This window comes from Eumetopias jubatus, unplaced genomic scaffold (genome assembly GCF_037043125.1).
Source record: "Eumetopias jubatus isolate StellerSeaLion01/CBP00866 unplaced genomic scaffold, mEumJub1_p1.0 scaffold_4, whole genome shotgun sequence".
In the NCBI taxonomy this organism is placed as follows: Eukaryota; Metazoa; Chordata; class Mammalia; order Carnivora; family Otariidae; genus Eumetopias; species Eumetopias jubatus.
In genome coordinates, this window is record NW_028274810.1 from 42,502,440 (window position 1) to 42,522,853 (window position 20,414).

Genomic DNA, 20,414 nt, shown 5'->3' on the forward strand with positions numbered 1-20,414 from the left:
ATATAAAATTGGGTACAAAATTATAAAAACTAGGGGGATTCAGTATACATTTTTTAAATTTTTTTATTGTTATGTTAATCACCATATATTACATCATTAGTTTTTGATGTAGTGTTCCATGATTCATTGTTTGTGCATAACACCCAGTGCTCCATGCAGTACGTGCCCTCTTTAATACCCATCACCAGGCTAACCCATCCTCCACCCCCCTCCCCTCTAGAACCCTCAGTTTGTTTTTCAGAGTCCATCATCTCTCATGGTTCGTCTCCCCCTCTGACTTACTCCCCTTCATTCTTCCCCTCCTGCTATCTTATTTTCTTTTTTCTTAACATATGTTGCATTATTTGTTTCAGATACATTGCTTTTCATGTAAATTTTTTCTCCTTCAAAAGTAAGGGAAACTGGAAATCCCAGATGATTTAGCGGTGCAGTTTATACAACAAAGGTACCTCAGAACACTGAATGGATCCATATTCCAAGTAAAGGCCTTGACCCTACATCAAGACTGCTCAAAGAAAAAGGTCTACCTTAACTAGATATAGTGTATTATCATTCCTTATGGTGGTGTCCAGCCACTAAGATGACCCCAAATGATCCCACCTTTTAATATTCACCTCCCACATTGTGTCAAAAAGGTGGTCTGTATGATCACTATAACACGATATGTTAGCATGGTATGATGGTATGTCACTTCCAAGTCTAGGTTACAAAAGATACTGGGTCTTTTGCCTTGATACCTCTTGGATTACTCAATTTGGGAGATGCCAGCAGTAGTTTTTTTTTTTTTAAAGATTTTATTTATTTATTTGAGAGAGAGAGAATGAGAGATAGAGAGCACGAGAGGGAAGAGGGTCAGAGGGAGAAGCAGACTCCCTGCCGAGCAGGGAGCCCGATGCGGGACTCGATCCCGGGACTCGATCCTGGACTCCAGGATCATGACCGGAGCCGAAGGCAGTCGTTTAACCAACTGAGCCACCCAGGCGCCCGATGCCAGCAGTAGTTTTAAAGAGACTCAGGGAGCTCTGTTATGAGGCCCATATGGCAAGGACCTAACGCCCCAACAACAGCCATGTGAGTGAGCAAATCTTGACAGCAGATCTTCCAGTCCTGGTCAGACCTTCAAATGGCTGCAATCTCAGGAGAGACCCTGAGCCACAACCACCAGCAACAGCCATTCCGGGATTCCTAACCCTCAGCAACTGTGTGAAATAATGTTTGTTGTTTTGAGCTGCTAAATTTTGGGATAATTTGTTATGCAGCAGTAGATAACAAACACGCTTGCTTTAACCTACTTTTTTAAATTAGCCACCCCTTACCACATTAAGGATCTAGTCCTTTTTAAAGCCCGTAGGCCTATTCTCTCACAGTGTTGTAAAAACAAAACAAAACACCCACACAGCAAAGTTCTGGAAATCATATATTTCAAGTGCTTGCAAATGTCAAAGTGCTCCTCTATATTCAAGCATTATGGTATTATTTCAAACATAGCAAATTATAAAAGTTCTGTAATCTCCTATATATAAATGTACTTTGTGAAAGGCTTTTGTGACACACATAAGAGACAGTTAAAAGCAAAAGGTTGAGGTGGTATTTGATGTACCAGTTGCTTTGCTGTGGCTTTTCAGTAAAGAATAAAGCGTCGTAGGAGGGTCTGCTTTACTCTTCTGTACTGGAATTCAGTCCTTCCCTGCACAAACGATGAAGGTTACTTAGAGGTAGGGGAAAAAAAAACAAAAAAACACCTTAGCAGACAAGAGCTGTGCATGATCAAAGATGTCAGCAGCATGAGGAGAGAGGGAGATCAAAGGAGAAGAGGTGGCAGGGTAAAGTATCACAGAATACCGGGTATGAAAAGAAATACTATATAATAAAAGTCAAAAGTGGCATAAGAACAGTAAGGAAGACAGTGGATGAACCAAATGAGTTAATAGAGATTTCCAGCAAAGCCCTACAAATAATATAACAATAAGACACGGAGACGCTTATAGAGACGTATTTTAAACATACCTAAAAATTCAGAGATGTTTAAGGTTCTTATCTTTATTTATTTACTTAAGTAATCTCTACACTCAACGTGGGGCTCAAACTCATGACCCCGAGATCATGAGTCAATACTCTTCCGACTGAGCCAGCCAGGTGCCCCGAAACCCAGAGATGTTTAAAATATACAAAACATGGCATTCGGGCAGTGGGATCGAAGAGGATGGCATGGGACAGCCCGGAGGATGGTAGGTGACAAAGAAAACAGAAGAGGAGGCTGAGGTGCTGCTCCAGCCTCCCATCCATGTCCAGCCCTGTCTCCTCGCTGGGAAGAGTGCCCACAGACTGGGGTGCTTTGGACTGTTTTTCTATCCAGGGAAAGCCGCCTTGCCATCTGGTGCCCCCACGGCCGGCCCGGCAGCAGCCCCTCTCCTTGTATGTGGACTCTGACCAGGAAGTGGGGGGAAATGGGAAGTCTGAATAGGGACGGGTGCACGAACATCAATTAGATAAATGTATATTGTGTTTGATGGCATTCCCAATCCAAACACTTTATTAATTAAAACACAAGTACTCTGGCTTCACTCATCACAGAAATATCTTTTCTCCCACTTCATCCACAGAGGAGACCATGTGCTTTGGCACTTGATTCCAACAGTTCTGCGGTCATCGGCATTTTCTGTGCCCATGTATGTGGTCTAACGAACACCGAGAGCTCCCATATGACAGGGTCTGATGAGACCAGTGTGATCTTGCAAATATATATATATATATATATATATATAAGCATTGTATAACATAGTCAATACATCAGGAAGATGTACCATCACTGTTTTATTTGGCAGTAGGAGAAATACATCCATGTTACAGTGCTTATTTTAGCTAAAGAGCCAGTGCTATTTTTTTTCTGCTACTGTAGTGTTTCACCTGTAAATTATTAAGTACAGTCCCTACATTTAGGAAATAGACACATTTACTAATATCAGCCAAGTAAGGACAATACATGGTTGTTCCAAACTAAGCAAAACATAACATAATAGAATCATTAGGAACAAAGAAAGAATGCCCCTATTTCCACTAATCACAGATTATACAAATTCTTGAGTCTCACAGAGAAACTTCTAAATGTAATTAATCCAAGCATAAAACAAAAGATTTGAATTCAGCCTAATTCTTATAATCACTTTGAAATGTATATTCCAAATAATTTCCTAATATGTGTTCACATTAAAATAAAAGCAAATTGTCATGAACATAATTTAAAATTTCTGATTATGAAAGGTCACAGAGAAGAAGTATATTAAATGTTACTTTGGCATTCCTATTTCATAGGTTTAAAGGAATAATAAACTAAATTCTTTTGTGATGCAAGTAAGCACTCTTTAGGTAATCATTTAAGCAGAAAATGTGACTTTTTTTTTAATTGAAGTATAGTTGACAATGTTACATTAGTTTCAGGTGTGAAAATGTTACATCTTAAGGCAAGAAAAAGTATGTAAATATTTTTTATAAAGTCAGGTAATTTAACAATAGAATAAAAATAAATGGATGCAAATAAACAGTACTATTTTATGAGAGAAAGTTTTTTGGAGCTGACTATAACCGTATGAAAAACTTGGCTTCTTTTTTTAAAAAAAAATCTCATTTTGACATTTAATAAACATACTGTAAGCCTTAAATGAAGAATTACTAGCTTTTTAGTTGAACAAAAACGTGGAGAAACCAAAATAGAAAGTTACCAAACATAAATCACCTGAACACGGATCTTTTTTCTTCCAGAAAACAAGAGGAAAAACCATTTTCTCAGGATGAATTCAAGGCCCCCCGATTATCACGTACACAGGAAGATGGTCGGTAGTAGGACTGGTGGTGGCAAAGGTGGTTTTCTGACAGTACCAGCGTGAGTGTCTAACAGGGTTTTTTCCTAAAAAACTCTAGACTAGTTTAATCATTTTTTATTATTTATAACACTGCTTTAGTTGCTTAACCCAATTTCAAGGCAAACTGAAATTGGTACTTCTGTCCTTAGTACTCTGCTGTGGTCAGAACCATTTTTAAGAGATGTTTCTTTTAAAAAGTTCAAGTTTCTTCCCTTACAATAGAGAGGGTTTTTTTTTTTTTCTTTTCTTATTACCCTGAAATTCTATTTGGTCACTCTTGTCTCTTTTGTTTTTTTGTTTTTTTTTAAAGATTTTTATTTATTATTTGACAGTGAGAGATACAGTGAGAGAGGGAACGCAAGCAGGGGGAGTGGGAGAGGGAGAAGCAGGCTTCCCGCAGAGCAGGGAGCCCAATGCGGGGCTCAATCCCAGGACCCTGGGATCATGACCTAGGCCAAAGGCAGACGCTTAACGGACAGAGCCACCCAGGTGCCCCACTCTTGTCTCTTTTGTCAAAGGCCACAAAGAAAGCATTCTGCTGAAGTAGTAGCTATGTAATTGACCAGAAGCTAATCAAATTCAAACACTGAATTTGACAAACCAGCCTCTTGAATATGGGCAACTTTTTTTTAAGGTGAAGTGAAAAAAGAGAAAAAAAAAACACCTTCTGGAAAGCCATTCATCTTATCTGATGAAACAAATCCCTCAGAGTTATCTTATGTAGTAGCAGCATTATTAAATAGTGCAATTCTTCAAAATAGATTTCAAATAATATCGTCCTCAAATAAAAAAGTAATTAAAAGTTTACTTACAGCTTTGTTTATAAAACCACAGCTTAAAACAGTTAGCCCCCCCACAAGAAAATTAATATAAACAATACCTGTCTTGCCTACACAATGATGGGAATGTGTACATGCATACACACGTGTGTGAATCATTCAAGGCCAATGGTACTTCAACAAGAAGCTAAAAATACAAGATATGAATTAAAAATTAAACAACACATAATGGAATTTTTTAGCTTTGATACTTCTAATGCTATTCCTCCATCAATAATAAGAATTGTGAATAGCCAATTGTTAAATTAAGAATATATGTAAGAAACATCCAGAGCTAAATATCAGAGCAATATTTCATACTGTTTAATGCTGTAACCCACACATTATGGGACACAGTACATGCAAAGAGCATGAAGATTCTGAAACTCATAATTTGTAACTAATATTACATAAATGTGGCACAAATGTAAATTTAAAACCTTAAAAGATTATGCTTTTCTCCCTCACTTTTCCTTTTCTATTCCTTAGTCAGAAACTAGGCACTTTAATCTAAAAATTCATTTTTAAAAAATATTTTAGATCTTTCTGGGTAACTCCTTCTTGAAATAAATAAAGCCCACCTTAGGAGCAAAATCAATAAATCCAATCTGCTGATATGCTGAGTGAGCCACTTTAAATAAGTGGTATATGATTTAGACACGAAATTAACACAGCTCTGAATGTATCTAATATACTCTGAAGAACCCTACTCATATGAACAACTCATTTGTTCATTTATTTATCATAAAGGACAAGAAATATACCTCCATGCCATTAAAAAATATTTTGTTCTATATTCAGGGGAAAAAAACCTTTAAAACCTCATGAAGATTCAAAGTGTGAGTATTTTTAAAATATGGGCATAATATGACAAATTCCCAGTGTGCTATAAGTTCTACAGAAGGAGAAAGGAGAAATTATTTTACTGTATCCAGATTAATACCTTCAGATATTGGGAAATAGTTTCAAAACTACACACAAAAAATCTTAATTACCTCTCATAGTTAATAAATGTTATCTTTTTAATCAATAATCATTCAAGGGAAAATGCTCTAATCTATAAAAAGATAAAAGAAATTTCTTCAGTCTCGTTATTCTAACTTATAGGACCAACAATGATATATTTTGGAAACTGAGTAAATCTAATGTAAACTTCTCAGAGTCAATTCATTTAAATGTTTTATAATGATACTCAGCCATTACAATTTCTTTGATTCAAACATGAGCAAATGCACAAGCAGTAATGTAAGCAGTACATATTAACACCACTACTGCCTAAACTTGATTGAATAATAAATAACTTTACAATGAAAAATACATTTTCAGGCAAAGTTAAATTTGTTGACACTAGGAGTAATATATTCTTACATAAGGGGGCCACGAAGGTCTTGGCTAAAGTGTATATTTTCAAGGTGCAAAGTATAAAAACAGAGCTTTTGAGAAGGATACTGGACTTTGCAGACAGCTTTGGGACGACAAATCAACTAACTCCCAAGTACTGGTTTCAATTCAAGCAATATTTCTATAAAATATACAGCATTTCATGACTTAAATTATTACCTAAAGACAAGAAAGCGCCACTTTGGATACAGTACACAGGGATTCAACTGACAGAACGTCTGTGTAAATACAGTGCGATCACTCATTCTCTACCAGCTGTCTTTTCCCTCCCTGAGTCCATACCCCCCAATTCCTCGTAATACATGGTACAAAATCAATAGTTACCTGAACTATCTCAGAGCACACTCCAATTGTATGGTTTTTATGGTACTTATTGTACTTTGGCTTCCAACAGGCCACTGGACATAACATGACCATGACTACTTAGACAGCTACTTGTATGCCTCAGTGCATCAGCTCCAAGATAGGCCATTAACAGTTCGGTGCGGCGAGTAAGTAACTGCATGAGGTCTTCAGCCAAAGTCTCTATACTGGAATAGCGCACCTTCTCGAAGTCAAAAATGTCTTTGAGAAAGAAAAGAACTTGATTCTGGAAAATGAACATAAAACAAATTGGCACTATCAGACCAAAATTACATTGATCTAAATAGTTACCAATATTGTAACGAGCACTGAATTAGGAGTCAGAAGGCCTGAATGCCAGTACTAGTTTCATATCTCATTGGAAAAGGGACCTTGAACAAGTGATTAAACCTTTCCTAGGTCTCATTTTCTTTTTCTGTAAAATACGGGATACTACCACTTGTCCTTTATACTATTCAGGGCTGACATGATGATGAAAAAAAAATCTGTGGGAAATGCCTGTAAACCTTAAAGCACTGTCTAAATGTAAGGGGCTATTATTAATTCTTTCTCAATAACTGACACTTTCAATGTTACCTCTGAATAGTGGTACTACTCTAAGACAGAAGAGTAAACTATTTCCAATAGTTGTAACTTTTAAGATTTTTTTGGTCTTTTTTTTTTTTTTTTAATTTTAGAGAGAAAGCACGAGCAGGGAAGGGGCAGATGGAGAGGGAGAGGCAGAGAATCTCAAGCAGACTCTGTGCTGACTGTGGAGCCCCACTCGGGGCTTGATCCTATGACCCTGAGATCATGACCTGAACCAAAACCAAGAGTGGGACACTTAACTGACTGAGCCACCCAGGTACCCCTGTAACTTTTAAGTTTTTCTTATTTTAATTTTTAAAAAATGTTTTATTTATTTATTTCTGTGAGAGAGTGAGCACATGAGCACAAGCAGGGGGAGGAGCTGAGGGAGAGGGAGAAGCGGCTCCCCACCGAGCAGGGAGCCTGATGTGGGGCTCGATCCCAGGACCCTGGGATCATGACCTGAGCTGAAGGCAGACGCTTAACCGACTGAGCCACCCAGGCGCCCTAACTTTTAAGTTTTAAGTGTATATTTTTCTGTATAGAAAAAACTTAAGATACGTGAAAAATAAAAATTTCAGGTCTCAAACCACTGGAAGATCTGAAGGATATTTCATTTCAGTAAGTTAATACTTATGCTGCAACTCATTCTTTTACTGAAGGTACAGTTGAAATACAGTGTTTTATTAGTTTCAGGTGTACAACACCTGAACAAGTCTACACATGACTCAGTGCTCACCATAGTAAGTGTACTTACCACCCATCACCACACTAGGTTTTTACAGTATTATTGACTATATTCCCTATGCTGTACTTTTCATCCTCGTGACTTATTTATTTTATAACTGGAAGTTTGTATTTCTTACTCCCCTTCACCTATTTTGCCCCTCCTCCCAATCCCCTCTCCTCTGGCAACCACAACTTTGTGCTATTTATGATCCTATATGTTTTTTTGTTCATTTGCTTTGTCTTCTGGTTTCCACATATGAGTGAAATCATGGCATTTGTCTTTCTCTGCCTGACTTATTTCACTTAGCACAATACCCTGTAGGTCCAACCCTGTTGTTGAAAATGGCAAAATCCCCTTCTTTTTTTCTGAAACTCATTTTAAGCAAGTTGTACACCACTAAGTCACAGGCTGTTATGCCATGATGGGGGGGGGGGAAGTAATTCCAAACAACAAAAAACAGAAATACTTAATTTCTATCCCACAGAAATCAAGAGTTAAGAAGTACTAGGAAGGCACACGTCATAGATTTGCTTGACTCTGTACCTGGATGAATTAGCAATCAACCTGTCAAGCCCCATCATTTTATAGATGAAGAAAAGGAGGACAGAGCATGATTTGCCCAGAGTCAGGCTGTTCATTAATGACAAACTTAATTCCCAGTCCAAATTCTTCCCACTAAACACATACCTTACATTTTGGGAGTTCAAAAAAACATGAGTCAAAAATTGATCAGTTTTGAATGATAGTAAAATAAATATTTCCTAAACATTTATATAAATGTTACATTAACAGCACATAAACATAATAATTTAAGTTTTTAAATGAACAACAGTGAAAATCCAAGCTTTCAGGGGCGCCTGGTGGCTCAGTCGGTTAGGCATCTGCCTTCGGCTCAGGTCATGATCCCAGGGTCCTGGGATCGAGCCCCTCATTGGGCTCCCTGCTCAGAGGAGAGCCTGCTTCTCCCTCTCCCACTCCCCCTGCTTGTGTTCCCTCTCTCGCTGTGTCTCTCTGTCAAATAAATAAATAAAATCTTTAAAAAAAAAGAAAATCCAAACTTTCAAACATCAAAAACTTTCAAATTCATACTTGATTATGTTTACTTTTATTTGCTCCTTGAAACTCAGCCTAAATTCAAGACTATGAAATAATGAGACTTTTCTCGGCACTGTGCCAGGCAGAAAATTCTGCAAGAAGCTGTAACTTGTGTTTTGGCAAACTGCTGATGATAGGATATGACCTTAAACTCCCATGTTAGCTCTCACAACTGGGGTTTTATCATTCATGTTACCTTAAACCAGAACTTCTAAATTGCCCACATGTGCAATAAAGACACATTATTATTTGTTTTGTACATTTCAAAAGAGTCCAGAGGTGAAGAACAACTATCTGTAGCAACTTGATTGTAACAGGGTAACACCCACACAAAACTGCATATCACACCACACAAAAGCACATATCCATTATACAAGGATTTGATAAGGTGAATGGACTTGCTGAATCTACTCTGGGATAAAGCACCAGATCTATATAATAATGTTCCACTGGCGTTTAAACACTGAATTTAGGTGACTTTTATAACTACCTCTCATTAACATTCTTTTTCCTACAAAAGCAAAAACAAAACAGAATAAAGCCTCATCCACTTTTCAATTTAGAAAAAAAAAAGAGACGATTCAATGACTGAACATACCTTAAAGAAGCAACATAAATCATAGAGAGAATTTCGAGGACCCAAAAAGCCCCAGGCGAGGACAGGGCTGATCTGCTCACAAATGGCATAAAAATGGGCAAAAAATCCATCTGGGATCTGTTGGGAAGTAAAGGAGAATTGAGTTATTTTTACCTTCTTGAATTAGCTATCTCTAGCAGAGAAACTTAAATTGCTATCCATCATATGATCAGCTCTTTTTGAGGATAGACCAAGAGTTAACGATGAGCCGGCCTACTAAGGAAGTAAATAAGCTTATAAGTAACTTTTAGAGTCACAGAATGTTTTACATAATTTTCATATCCTAGCCAACAGTTTCAAATGTGCTGAGGAACACTATTTCTTAAGGCATTTTCACCTCATAAAAATACTTCATAAAAAAGTAATCATACCAGTGTTACAACCAAGCAATAACAAGAATGCTATGGTGTTCCTTAGCAGTATAATTTTTAGGATGAATGAGATTACTATGGTTTCAGCTATTAAACAGTTCCATTCAATCACTTAATTAAATTACCTGAAAAAGACCAAAATGATTTTTAAATGACTAAGCACAAAAATATGCTTGTTAGAACCCTAATTTTTAGTTGAGGAACCAGATATTATTGAAGCATTTAATTGTGTAATTACTACCTCTTCTTGTGCAATAATAATACATATAATTCTAATTCAGGAACCTCTCTAAGTTTACTAATAACTTTCTGAATTTCCCTTGTTAAATAAAATCCTGTGGGATTTGTCATACAGCATCAACTGGGGATAACTATGCCTTAAGATTCTGTCTCCTGGAGGGGTTATTTTCTATTTTATAGGCCCCAAAACATCTTCTAAACCTCCATTTAAAAAATATATATACTCTAGCAGCAATTACATTTAATGAGTACTCATTATATTCCAGATGATGTGCTAGGTTCTATTTAATCTAATAAAACATTCCTGAAAAATAGGTCATGTTAACATTGTAGAAAGTGATACATCAGAGGAGTTAAGTAACCTGTCCTAAGTCACCCAGAGCTAACCAGTGAAGGCCAGAAAGTTATGAAGGATGCACTGAAGTTATTATTTAGTCTGAGAGGTTCTGCATATATTAAAATTCTAAATCGCATAGACTCTAACTGTAGTAGAAGTTCAGACAGGTAGAACATGAGCATGAGCTGACAGAAGAGACAGGCTTCCCCAAGTAATAACACGAGCTGAACTCAACAAGAGGTAAGATATATTTAAATACAGAGGAAAGAGTACAGCATTCCAGGTCTAGAAAATAGTTCCCCAAGAGGTGAGATATATAGGTAATCTGTGGATATGGACAGAAGACTAGTCTAAGGTATAAGATTTATGCTAAGAAGACATACAGTTATATATGTTATCATGATTATTATGGAAACTACTACTTATTAAGCTCATTTTTATATTTACTTTTCATTTTATGTTTAAATGAAGCTGGTTGATATTATCTTATTTCATTCTTACACCAAGCCTATGAGGCAGGCACCAATTTCACCTGCAAATAGGAGAACTGGAGGTGAGCTGATAGGAACTTGCCCGAGGTCATAATAGCTAGTTTAAGAATCAAGCCCAAGTCTACAAGTCTGCTCCCTAGCCCCAAACCAGTGGTTCCCAAATGTTAAGAGTTTAGAATCCTGATTTGGAAAGCTTGTTTAAAACACAGGGTCTCTGGAATCTTTTTTTTTTTTTTTAATGTTTATTGAATGATAGAGTACAAAGCTCCCAAAGAGGGAGGGGACCTGAGAGAGTTGCCCTCTGGAATCATTTTAAACAAGAATTATTCACATACATGGTCCCCAGAATTATCTTAAAAATTCTATCAGAGCCATTTCTAACCCTAAACCCTCTCTCACATAGTAGAAATCCCATGCATGCCTCAATTTTCTCTACTGAGAACTATACAGAATGTTAAGGAAGAGGAAGAAGGAATTCAAAACAGGGGAAGCCAACCCAGTATCAATAAGTCACTCTTCCAGCTCGAGGGACAGTCCCTATGAGCTGCCATCCCCACTTGAGAACTGACTCTGCAGTTTCTTTGACAGGAGCCTCATATTACCCAAAAAAGAAGTTGAAGGCATAATGAAGTTTACCTTCATCTGTTGCCTTTTCTGTTTCAGCACTGACCAACAACTTGAAGCCACAGCCTAAATATATACAGAGAAAAAGCAAGACTTACATTTATGACTATATAAACTTTGCATTAGGAGTGATTTTTATTAGAAATTCATAGGTTTATGGGTTTAAAGTGTTCAAAACATTTTAACCAGTCCCGGTTCCTTCTATTGTTTGTGAATAAATAATGAAAAGGTATTTTGTTTTTATAAATTTTAAATTAAATACAAAGCCACTGAAGGAAAAAGGCTGAGCTCTGGCACCAAGAAACTTGGTTACCTATAATTCAACTCTCAGTTCTCCAGTTCTGTTCCAATGGGAAAAGAGTGAAAATATGTGTATACAGATACACATATACAACGGCTGTTTTATGCATAATAATGAAGACAACACAGTATTTTTTTTTTCTTCAAGAACAGTACTGCTGGAAATAGTTGTGGGTAGAGCTAACGGTTATTCCAATAAAGAACTAAGAAATACAACCTTAATTTAGGTAACCTAAAATACCCAAGTGGATCTTAAGGAAATCTGGCATGGCCCAACTTTGATCAAGGTCACTTTACCAAATCAGTTAAGAAATGGGAGAACATGTAACTTTTATGGTTAAAACATATTTTGAGTGAAAAGTGGATTTATTAAAAATGCTTTAAAATTTAATATCAGAAATTTCCAAAATAATTGTGAAATAGGCAGCTGGAACATTTTTTTAAAGGCATTCTAATTGCAGCATGAATATCTATTTTACCTACTTCCTTCCAAGTACATACTTAAAGCACAACAAAAAAACAATGTCAAATAGAGATCTGAGTACAAAAAAAAACCAGAAACTGAAAACATTCAAAGTATAGGATAGAGTTTAAACCTGTTTTATTTTTACATATGCCTATTTCTTTTACTCCCTTTTTTTTAATTTTTAAAAAATTTATTTTTAAGTACTCAATGCACTCAACGTGAGGCTTGAACTCACAACCTTGAGATCAAGAGCTGCACTGTCTACCGACTGAGTCAGTGAGGCGCCCCTTCCTCCCCTAATTTTTGATAGTATTTGGGAATATAAATCTCCATATCTTCCTCTAAAAAAATACATACTGTCTTTTTACAACTGCTGTATTTTAGGTTAGTCACAGAGACAGTTCAGTTACATTTTTGGTTAGGCCTGATCTGGTCTGAAGCCTGAGTTTGAGACCTGAAGAAACATTAGTCCTCCAGGTAGGCGCAGGAACAGACAGAAGAGCCAAAGGGAATTTCATCTGAAGATGTTGTGTATCATACACATCTGATCCCAGTATCAAAGACTGAGCCGTTTCCACACTAGTCATTGTATAGGCAGATATATAAGTAAATCTTATTGATCTTCCCAGCTCTGACCATTTCTCATCAAATTTAAATGGTTGAGAAAAAGGTAAACCACCACTTACAGTTTCTTTGAAGGAGGAGTTTAGCCAGCGGTTATTTACTACATTCTGTATGGATGTGGGTGGGTTTTCTAAATCTTCAAAGGAATCCATTAATATAAAATCCAGAACAACATCATAAAAATTTAGATTTTTCACCTGCATTAAATTATGAGTTAAAACACAAATTATTGTTACGTAGGGCTGAAATAAAGTCTGAACCAGGGCTTCATGCTTTATAACAGCAGGGTGTTTATAGTTGACTCAGATTATATCCCTGACGAAAAAAGGGGAAGAAGAGAGACAAATATGAAAACAACTCACCACCAGAAACTGTAATTCACGTAACAGCCATTCCTTCCTAGATCCCTTAATCTCTCCTTCACTGCATTCTAGGAGTCCTTTGTCTATGCTTTGCTTATGGTATCCACCATGCTCCATCTGCTTTGTTCTATAGCTCCTGGGATATCTGCTTATCTTCCCCACCACATCATGAGCCTCTTGCTCCTTCATTCAGTCATGCATATCATGCTGTCTTACATGCTGTACCAGGTGCTCAGACTTCCATGGCAACCAAATAAGATGCTTAGAATTTAGTGGGAAAACAGATAGCAACAAATAATGCCACAAATGCACAATTATAAACTGTGATAAACCCAGTAAAGGAAAAAGGACATGGGAATATGAGAGCTTATGATGGAGATTCTAATCTAGACTAGATGTCAGAGAGGGCTTTCTTTTTTTTTAAAGATTTTATTTATTTATTTGACAGAGAGACACAGCGAGAGAGGAACACAAGCAGGGGGAGTGGGAGAGGGAGCAGCAGGGAGCCCGATGCGGGGCTTGATCCCAGGACCCTGGGATCATGACCTGAGCCGAAGGCAGACGTTTAATGAATGAGCCACTCAGGCACCCCAGAGAGGGCTTTCTTTAGGGAGTGAGGCATCCCAGGTACAGGAAATACCTGTTAAAGTGTTTCAGGTAAGAAGGAACACAGTGGTGTTGAGTTGAAGAAAACGATCGAAAGTGCACTGTAGCCTCTATAGCAAAGGGCACAGGGGCAAGTGGCTGGAGACAAGGAGGAAGGGCTAGGTCCACGTGCATAATTTTGGATTTTATCCAGTATTTTGGAGGGGCAGTGGTAGAGGGGAGATGGATGATCAGATTTGCATTTTTTAAAGACTGTTTGGCAGCAGTGTAGAGATTGGAATGGAGAGGAGAGAGGGTGACTGCGTAGAGGATTGAGTAGCCAGGGAATCTGGCAATGCAAAGACTCTGAGGCAGTCCAGGGAGAAAGAGTAGTTACTCAGGCTCAGCGATGCTGGCAGGATTAGAGAGAAGATGAAGAAACTAAAAAGACTGACAAAACTCAGACATAAATACGATATGGTAGGCAAGGACTAGGAGGTGTAAAGGATGAGTCCCAGGTTTCTGGCCTGCACAACTGAATGGATACCAATCCCTCCACCAAGTGAGGGAACACCAAAAAAAGAAAGATTATGTCTCTCTGTCTTTGTACCGACTATTTTCTCTGCCTAGAAAGCCTTTCAGCCCTTGTAAATTCATTCTTTAAGCTTCTGTTACAACAAAATGTTCCAGCCTCATTATGTATTTCTCCTATCCCAGTGCTGAAATCAGCCATTTTTCCAAGGAGTCCTAGGTTCCTTTTAGTGAACAGTGGTACTTAGAAGCCAACCTCTGTGTGCTAGGAGTAATTTTTTTTGAGGTGTTGCTGCTCCCAGACTCTTAGTGAACAGAACTAGGAAGTATTCATATGCTTCTAAATATGCAAACCTTTATATTTATTTCCACATCTTTACACACACACACACACACACACACACACAGTAAACTACAAATTCACAGGGACAGCTCCTACTCCAATCTTAGCTTTTTATATCTTCCTTCCCTGAGAGTGCAAAACCTGGCTCCCATTATTCTCAATATATTTGATTATTTGTTTAATCCTGTGTAGCCAATCCCCCACTCCTCCCTCTAAGCTGTCTGCTGTCCCACTCAAAACCATCCCTGCCCAGGCCACCACTCACCCTCCTGGGGCCTTCTTGCTGATGAAAGGAGGGAAGGAGGGAGGGAGGGAGGGAGGAAGGAATGAAGGAAGGAAGGGCTTAAACAACTGTTTTACCCAAAAGTATAAAGACTGTGTTGTTATTGTTTATGACTGTGATAACCACTACTGCATAATTGGTTTTACTGTCATTTAACAAGGACAAGGAAACAGTGGCCTCAGATTATCTAAATATTATATGTACATAATTAAGGGGAATGAATATACAAAAAATTGAAACTTACTCCTCTAGCAGCAAGTTCCATTTCAGTACTATCCCAGTGATCAGTTTGCTCTAAAAAATAGATCATTTCATCAAAAACATCTTCAAACTTCTTTGGATTCTGCAGAAGAAAACACACTTTAATCCTAAACTCAACTTTATAACAAGACCCAAGCCTACAAAGTAAATGAGTTACTTTTCAAGTATGTTTGTTAGATCTTTATTCTATTAAGTAACTGAATTAAAATACATTTTCAAGGTATGTCATATTCACTTGGTTTAATATTTTGTTGTTTCAACATTAGTAAAATGTAAGCAAACTGCTTACTAATCAAATATGTTTGCCTATCTAGGTCAGTCCTTCAGATGAAAACTTGGTTACAGCAGATACTTTGTGATGCTTTTGATGCAGTTCTATTCCTCTTGGAGGAACTCTAGGTGAAATCACTGGGTTTAATCTGTCATGGGAAGGTCAAGAAAGCAACGTAAGATTTGCACCGGGAATTACAAGTAGTTAATATCACCTTACATTTATTTTGCACTTTAAAAAAATTTTGCTTTCCCACTTATCATTTAATTAATGATCATAAGAACCCTCTGACATAGTGTATCATAAATATAATTCTATTATACAAATGAGGTAATTGAGGTTCAAAAGGATTGGGTCAGAAAACCAGGTGTTCAAATGGCTCAAGGAAGGCCTGTTTTACTTGATTTTTTTCTCAACATCTGGACAGACCTTACATAAAGGGAAGTTGTTCTTTACAGTCTTAATGAAGTTCTTATGATTGCTCTGCCCCATTCAGTCCCATGAATAAGAGTAAGAGGCAGCTCAATTTGTATTTCCAGATTTCTGAGATCTACACTATTTCCTGGAACCTCACTGAGCAGGATTTGAGGGAGGTAAGTGAAGAGGTATTAGGAAATAATAGTGGTGGTTACAGGATCAGATCTAATGATAATCCCCATACAACATTCACAGACTTTACAGCAAGCTGGGAATAACATATGAGCAACAACTTGATCAAAATAGTGTTGACTTCATACATAGAAACTAAATCAACCCAAGTAGAAGTCAATGCTCTTTAGGTAATTTTTTTTTAAAGATTTATTTATTTATTTGACAGAGAGAGACACAGCGAGAGAGGGAACACAAGCAGGGGGAGTGGGGGAGGGAGAAGCAGGCTTCCTGCTGAGCGGGGAGCCTGATGTGGGGCTCGATCGCAGGACCCTGGGATCATGACCTGAGCCGAAGGCAGGCGCTTAACAACTGAGCCACCCAGGCGCCCCTAGGTAATTTATTTTTAATATGTGAACCTTTGCAATGATCTACAAAAACTTTTTCTTCTATTAAAAATTCAATGTATTGTAATGTATGGTAATCTCCAGCAATCAACAGTAAAAAACTTGCCAACAAAACAAGTTTACCTTTCGTGCTTTCACAATTAATGCTGATAAAATTTTCCTTCCACTCTCAGCAAGGAATATCCTGTTGGCTGTTTCTGAAAGTATTACCTGAAAAAATATCCAACCCCAAAGAAAAAAGAAACCTATAATTAATCTGAATGGACATCTGACTCTATAGCACATCTACACATAAACGACCCTAATACAGTCAATGCATTGCGTGTGGCCCTATGTCCGCAGGTAGACCACAGAGAAAAGTTGTAATTTACTAAGGTTTTAAAAAGAGCTCTTGAAACCTATAATCATAAAAGATTAAAGGGAAGTAAATATGAATTAAATTCTGTTCAATTTAATATTAGAAAATCCAAAATAAATGTTATATAGTCCCTAAAATGTAGAAAAATAAAGATAACTTTTTTGTTAAGTGATCTTATTTCATTTTAGGAAATCAATGATTTTCCAAGTGATTCAAATACAAAACAATCTAGAAAGCATACTAATTGATAATAAGCGGATTTTTATTTTAAGCAGCCATTTCCAGCATCAGAACACCCTGTTTAACAAAGTGTGGTGGACCTGGGAAGCCATGACAGAGGACAAAGACAAATGAAGGAACTAGCAGGCAGGAAAAATAAACTTAGTAGATTTTATACTTGCCATTAAAAATAAGGATAATAAGAGCAAAGAGCTGTCCTGTTTATATTCAGCTGGACTCTATAGCATGAGGGTGGGGATGAGTGGCTAGGTGAAGTCACTTAATGTTAAAAAAAAAATACCTGAAAAGCCTGTCGAATACAGTGAAGTTTGGCAAGAAAATCACTGTCTCCTAGGCACTCCAACATTTCAGTTCTATGTAATAAACAGGGAAGACAACTGTTAAACTGCATTCAAGATCAAGCCCACTACAAATTTGGACTCAAATAAGGCTTAACCTCAGGACCTTAATATAAAACACATGTCTTTTCAATAATGACAAAAATGTAAAAAAATTTTTGAGCCTAAAAGACATTTCCCCCATTTTCATAAACATCTTTAATAAATATTACACCAACATAGCAACAGCACCTTAATATTTTTCATAAACAAAAGCATAACTGAAATGGTACCTAAGCACTCTTGAGTAAATTTTCCCTTCTTCAACTAAATGCATGGCTTCTTCATAAAAAGGGCAGTGGCAGAGAGACTCTAGACTGTAAGCATGTCGTCCTTCTCTGTGTTCTGCAAGCTAAGAATACAGTGGGTTACAACAGATTACACTGATATAAGAAGAAAAACTTAGAAAATAGGATCTTGCTAACATCAAAACATACTCAATTTGATTAAACCATAAAAATCATTCCATAAGATTTTACAGCTACTGAGCTCTAACTTCACTTTATTTCAAAATTCAGTTGTAAAAATGAGTAAAACTTTGTAACAAGCTTTTGAATTCAACAGCTTAAATCCATAGGATACACAGAAAAGCAGTATCTTATAGTTCAGTAAGAATAACTGAAGATGAAGCATTGAGGGGAAAAAAAGGGAAGGATTTTATCATCCAACGAATGCTTCAAAGTATTAGAACTCACAATTGCAAATGGAGTAAAACTTCCTACAAAAATACTGCAATCTCAGTTTGGCCAATTCTAAGGAATTTTTTCTCATAGCCAGCTCTGACTAACCTTTGTATAACTGAAAAATACTCATGCACCTCTGGCTAGCATAACAACGCTACAGATGAAATTCCAGTCTTCTGACAATTCATTAAAAAATAACAACTGCAAACACTATAGAGTAGCCAGCTAAGCAAGAAAGCTTTGGAGTGATTTTTATTTTTCAATACCAGATGATCCATTTAAATAGCACGCTGTAGGGGTTTTTGTTTTTTTTGTTAAGATTTTTTTAAAATTTTTAAGTAATCGTTGCACTCAATGTGGGGCTTGAACTCACAATCCCAAAATCAAGAGTTGCATGCTCTACCAACTCAGCCAGCCAGGTGCCCCTGCATTTTTTTTTTTTTTTAAGATTTTATTTATTTGAGAGAGAGAGAGAGAGTACCTGTGTGCACGTGCACACATGCACACTAGCATGCTGGCATGCAAGCTGGAAGTAGGATGGGGAGGGAGCTGGCACAGAGGGGGAGCGAGAGGGACAAGAAGACTCAGCACTGAGTGTGAGCCCGATGCAGGGCTCAGTCTTAGGACCTGGAGATCATGATCTGAGCCGAAATCAAGAGTTGGACGCTGAACCAACTGAGCCACCCAGGTGCCCCTGTTTTTTCTGTGGGGTTTTTTGGTTTATTTTTAATAAACATTTTTTAAAATTTAAATTCAATTAATTAACATATAACGTATTACTGGTTTCAGAGGTACAGGTCTGTGGTTCATCAATCTTTTACAATTCACAGCGCTCACCATAGCACATACCCTCCCCAATGTCCATCACCCAGCCACCCCATCCCTCCCACCCCCCACCACTCCAGCAACCCTCAGTTTGTTTCCTGTGATTAAGAGTCTCTTACGGTTTGTCTCCCTCTCTGGTTTCATCTTGTTTCATTTTTTCCTCTCTTCCCCTATGATCCTCTGCCTTGTTTCTTAAATTCCACATATCAGGGAGATCATATAATTGTCTTTCTCTGACTGACTTATTTCGCTTAGAGTAATACCCTCTTCGTTCCATCCACACCATTGCAAATGGCAAGACTTCATTTTTTTGATGGCTGAGTAATATCTTCTTTTTTTTTAAATAGCTTTATTGAGATATAATTCACATACTATAAAATTCATCCTTTTAAGCATACAATTCAGGGTTTTTTTTTTAGCATATTCACAGGGTTTTGCAATTAGCACCAACTTTTAGTTCCAGAATATTTTTACCACTCCAACAGGAACTCCCTTACCCATCATCGGTCATCCCCATTTCCCCTTCTCTCTAGCCCCTGGAAACTAATCTATTCTCAGTCTCTGGAGTTTCCTACTTTGGAAACTTCATGTTTACAAACAGTATGTGGCCTTTTGTGTCTGGTTTCTTTCACTTAGCATAGTGTTTTCAAGGTTCATCTATGATGTAGCTGGTATCAGTACTTCATTCTTTTTTATGGCCGAATTATATAGATATACCACTTCCTTTTTTTTTATCTATTCCTCAACCTCATTTAGGTTGTTTCCACTTTTGATTATCATGAATAAGGCTGCTTTGAACATTTGTGTAAAAGTTTTTAATATTTTCAATTCTCTTGAGTATACACCTAAAAGAGGAAGGGTCAGATGGTTACTCTATGTTTAACATTTTTTTCTTAATTTTTGTCTTGAGAGGGAGAGAGAGAGAGAATCTTTTTTGTTTTGTTTTGTTTTGTTTTTAAGATTTTATTTATTTATTTGAGAGAGAGAGAATGAGAGATAGAGAGCACGAGAGAAGGAAGAGGGTCAGAGGGAGAAGCAGACTCCCCGCTGAGCAGGGAGCCCGATGCGGGACTCGATCCCGGGACTCAAGGATCATGACCTGAGCCGAAGGCAGTCGCTTAACCAACTGAGCCACCCAGGCGCCCAGAGAGAGAGAATCTTAAGCAGGGTGTGGATTCCGACATGGGGCTCGATCTCCCAACGCTGAGATCATGACCTGAGCCAAAATCAAGAGCTGATAAGCCACCCAAGAGCCCCATTGCCAAATTGTTTGGCAGAGAGGCTATACCATGCTCCACTCCCACTAGTGATGTACAATGATTTAGATTTTTTTCACACCCTCACCAATAATTATTATATTTTTAAAAGACTTTTTA

The 20,414-nt window shown here is 37.4% G+C and overlaps 1 protein-coding gene across 1 annotated transcript in view; it reads right to left on the reverse strand.

Moving 5' to 3' along the window:
* Positions 1-3,343: 3,343 nt before the first annotated feature.
* Positions 3,344-20,414, reverse strand: part of MIGA1 (mitoguardin 1) — an 89,267-nt gene continuing 72,196 nt past the window's right edge. Inside the window, exons 9-17 of the mRNA XM_028102595.2 lie at positions 17,764-17,882; positions 17,434-17,506; positions 16,679-16,765; positions 15,273-15,371; positions 12,987-13,121; positions 11,547-11,600; positions 9,433-9,549; positions 6,404-6,668; positions 3,344-4,826 (exon numbers count right to left, since the gene is read on the reverse strand). Of these exons, the coding sequence (XP_027958396.1) occupies positions 6,450-6,668; positions 9,433-9,549; positions 11,547-11,600; positions 12,987-13,121; positions 15,273-15,371; positions 16,679-16,765; positions 17,434-17,506; positions 17,764-17,882 (903 nt within the window). The 3' untranslated portion in view covers positions 3,344-4,826; positions 6,404-6,449. The remainder of the gene's footprint in view (positions 4,827-6,403; positions 6,669-9,432; positions 9,550-11,546; positions 11,601-12,986; positions 13,122-15,272; positions 15,372-16,678; positions 16,766-17,433; positions 17,507-17,763; positions 17,883-20,414) is intronic.